The 3,727-nt window shown below is 51.2% G+C and overlaps 1 protein-coding gene across 1 annotated transcript; it reads left to right on the top strand.

Moving 5' to 3' along the window:
* The first annotated feature begins 220 nt into the window (after positions 1–220).
* fgf19 (fibroblast growth factor 19) lies at positions 221–3,526 on the top strand. The gene is made up of 3 exons (XM_038806141.1): positions 221–529; positions 1,437–1,540; positions 2,785–3,526. Exons 1-3 carry the CDS (start codon positions 280–282, stop codon positions 3,082–3,084), a joined length of 654 nt encoding a protein of 217 aa, XP_038662069.1. The 5' UTR covers positions 221–279; the 3' UTR covers positions 3,085–3,526.
* The last annotated feature ends 201 nt before the right edge of the window (positions 3,527–3,727 follow it).

The raw sequence follows: 3,727 nt of genomic DNA, 5'->3' as shown, positions 1-3,727 counted from the left end.
TGTTACTATGTGTTCAAGGTTGGGATATCCCTAGCGCTCCATGATGCAATCAATGTATAACGACACTAGAGTGGGCGGGCATTTTTAAAAGTACTATTATGACTGAGTTACAAATAAATCTTTTGGGAGCAGTGCGGATCGATTTTACTGATAACGATTGAAACCTTTAAAAGGCTGAGCCCAGGTCTCGTAGTCAGAGAGAGAGGGAGATCAGGGAAAGCGGGTCCCTCTGTTTGCTAACCAGGAGTCTCTCGCCTGTACCTTTCCCGGGGTTGGGGGATGGCTCTCGCCCCGCTGGAGCGGCTCAGGTTGTGGGTGGCGGTGCGCAGACTGTGCCTGGCCCTGGTGCTGACCTTTGCTAGGGTGGCAGTGGCCAGGCCCTTGCCAGACTCGGGGCCACACGTGAACTCCGGCTGGGATCAGACCATCAGGTTGATGCACTTGTACACGAGGCAGGGCGCCGACAGCTACCACCTCCAGATCAATGATGATGGCACCGTGGACGGCAGCGGCGAGCGGAGCGCACACAGTAAGCGGACAGGGGGCTGGGGGCAGTCACAACATAGTCAGCAACAAGGACCAGGCTGGGGCAGCATCTGCCAGGAGAGACACAGGGGTTAGTGCTCCGAGTCCAACCACTCATCGACAGGGAAAATAGAACAACAAAAAGTTTTTCCTTGTAGTTGGTACTTTTTCGTTGCAACAAAAGTTGTGCCCTTAAAGTTGGTACATATTTTGTTGCCAAAAAAGCTGTGCCCTTAAAAGTTGGTACTTTTTTATTGCATCAAAGATTTGTTCTGAAAGTTGGTACTTTTGTGTTGCAAAAAAAGTTTTGCCCTTAAAGCTGGTCGCTTCCAGGTCGAAGAGTGAGCAGACTCGGAGCACTAACTTGTGTCTCCCCTGACGGACCTGCCCAGCTTTCCCAGCCTCTGCCTCTCATTGCAGATTACAGCATCCCCAGGGTAACAGAGGGAGAGAGGGGGGGGGGGGGTGCTGTTTAGGTATTTTTGTTACCCTCTGTGGGAAGTGAGCGGGCTGGTGAAGGGAGAATGTTACAGTTTCAACCTGCAGCATGACTGAGGGGGACTGAGTGGGGGGTGGGAGGGGGTCAGGCCAGTGTTTGCACCCCCACCTGCCCCCAGCCAGGGGGAGGAGTGGTGAGCATTTTGATTCCTTTCACAGACATCACCTCTTTCTCATCTGGGTTTTTTTTGGGAGGGGGGTGTTTTAGATTCTTTAGAGATTAAAACGCGGTAAGAATCCCGACTCTTTCCCAGAATGGTCCAGCAGGGATATTGGCAGCCCAGCCGGGGGGGGGGGGGGGGGGGTTCAGAACAGCAGCAAAGCCGGTCACAGCCCCTGGCAGGTTCAGCCCCTCTCAGCTGGGGAGGGATTCGAACCCACTCTCAACCCTGTTTGTTGCCTTTCCTTTCCAGGCCTCCTTGAGATCAGGGCAGTGGCTCCGGGAGTGGTGGCGATCAAAGGCTATCGCAGCGGCCGCTATCTGTGCATGGAGAGGGAGGGCAGGCTGCTCGGCTCGGTAAGTCCTCGCTGGAAAGGCCGGCTCTCACATTCCCTTCATCCAACCATTTCACAAATACGGTCACTGCACTTCCACTGCCTGTGGGCAACGGCTGTGTGTGGTCTGTGTGAGCCTGTGTGTGTGTCTGTCAGCGTGTGTGTGTGTGTGTGTGTGTCTGTCAGCGTGTGTGTGTGTGTGTGTCAGCGTGTGTGTGTGTGTGTGTCTGTCAGCGTGTGTGTGTGTGTGTACTGTGTGTATGTGAGTGTGTGGTCTGTGTGAGTCAGTGTGTGTGTCTGTCAGCGTGTGTGTGTGTCTGTCTGCGTGTGTGTGTGTCTGTCAGCGTGTGTGTGTGTGTGTACTGTGTGTATGTGAGTGTGTGGTCTGTGTGAGTCAGTGTGTGTGTCTGTCAGCGTGTGTGTGTGTGTCTGTCTGCGTGTGTGTGTGTGTCTGTCAGCGTGTGTGTGTACTGTGTGTATGTGAGTGTGTGGTCTGTGTGAGTCAGTGTGTGTGTCAGCGTGTGTGTGTGTGTACTGTGTGTATGTGAGTGTGTGGTCTGTGTGAGTCAGTGTGTGTGTCTGTCAGCGTGTGTGTGTCTGTCAGCGTGTGTGTGTGTGTGTACTGTGTGTATGTGAGTGTGTGTCTGGTCTGTGTGAGTCAGTGTGTGTATGTGAGTGTGTGTTTCTGTGTGTGGTCAGTGTGTGTGTGTCTGAATGTGTCAGTGTGTGTGTGGTCTGTGTGAGTCAGGTTGTGTGGTCTGTGTATCTGAGTGTGTGTTAATGTGTCTGTCAGCGTGTGTGTGTTGTCTGTGAGTCAGGGTGTGTGTCTGTATGTGAGTGTATCTGTGTATGTGTGTCTGCATGTGTGTGTCTCTGCATGTTCTCTGTGTGTGTGTCTCTGCATGTTGTCTGTGTGTGTGTCTCTGTGTGTGTGTCTCTGCATGTTGTCTGTGTGTGTCTGTGTGTGTGTGTCTGTGTGTGACTCTGTGTGTGTGTCTCTGTGTTGGGAGGAAGGATTCTCATTTTAACAGTTATTTCACCAATTACCTAATGGTCTGAGGCAATGCCTCCTTATCTGAATGCCCCAGCACTAGCAGCAGGTCTATTGTGGGTTATCGACCTCAGAGTTCACTGACCTGCAGATCCACATGGCAGCCCCTGGGCGCCAGTGTAGCCAGCTGCAGTCAGTGTGCAGAATAATCAAAACACAGAGGCTAAACATTTTCTTTTCATTCCCTCTTTCTTTTCTTTTTCTTAATTCTTTAGCTGTCTTACAACGAAGCTGACTGCTCGTTTAAAGAACGCTTGCTGTCCGGCACCTACAACTTGTACTGGTCGGAAACGTATCAAGCTGCCGTGTCCTTAAGCAACAGGAGGCATCGAGCTCACACAAGAGGGAGGGCATTCCCTCCTTTCTCTCAGTTCCTGCCCATACGGAACACGCTGCCTCTCCGGCCGCTGCCCGCTGACCATTCCAGGGAAGCTCCTGATCCTGACTCGCTGCCGTCGTCAGTTATTCAGACCAACAGCATGGATCCTCTCGATTTCACGTATGAAGACACATGAGGGCGCCTTCTTTTGACCCACGATTGCAATTGCACTTTTTTGACTAATTGTTTGCCTGCTCGCCGCTCTGCTGTCCTGTTCTGCTGGAGAGGTTACAGTGCCTGATTATCAAGTCTCTTTGTCGCTTTTGAGGTTTTTTTCTTTAAACATGGGTAACGCAGATCTCTGAGTGCCAACCTCATTTTGTAAAGGATTCTCAGTGTGAATACAGTATTTGACAAGTGAAATACTGAATGAGTGTAAGTGCGTGGAAGCACTGGCTCTGCACTGTGACACATGTGCAAAGTGTAACTCCCCTGTGCAAAGGGCCGCAGCAAAAAGCTCCATCATAAGAGGCTGTTTAGCACAGGGCTAAATCGCTATCTTTGAAAGCAGACCAAGCAGGCCAGCAGCACGGTTCGATTCCCGTAACAGCCTCCCCGAACAGGCGCCAGAATGTGGCGACTAGGGGCTTTTCACAGTAACTTCATTGAAGCCTACTCGTGACAATAAACAATTTTAATTTCAAGAGAGGAGATAAAATATTCAGTGTAAGGCCATGCCATAGGTGGTGAGGAGTGGGGTGCAGTAAGATTGAAGATGAAGGGTAGATAGTGTAACCCCCATTTGTCGGATCGATGTACACAATGTCAGACTGAGGATA

This window comes from Scyliorhinus canicula, chromosome 9 (genome assembly GCF_902713615.1).
Source record: "Scyliorhinus canicula chromosome 9, sScyCan1.1, whole genome shotgun sequence".
NCBI lineage: Eukaryota > Metazoa > Chordata > Chondrichthyes > Carcharhiniformes > Scyliorhinidae > Scyliorhinus > Scyliorhinus canicula.
Note: the sequence above shows the minus strand (reverse complement) of the source record. Positions and strands in the feature narration are given on the sequence as shown.

Excerpts from the sequence above, each read along its gene's own strand:
- fgf19 (XM_038806141.1), top strand. The coding sequence starts at position 280 with ATGGCTCTCGCCCCGCTGGAGCGGCTCAGGTTGTGGGTGGCGGTGCGC. Across the intron at positions 530-1,436 it reads CGGCGAGCGGAGCGCACACA|GCCTCCTTGAGATCAGGGCA; the intron begins GTAAGCGGACAG and ends TTTCCTTTCCAG. Across the intron at positions 1,541-2,784 it reads AGGGCAGGCTGCTCGGCTCG|CTGTCTTACAACGAAGCTGA; the intron begins GTAAGTCCTCGC and ends TTAATTCTTTAG.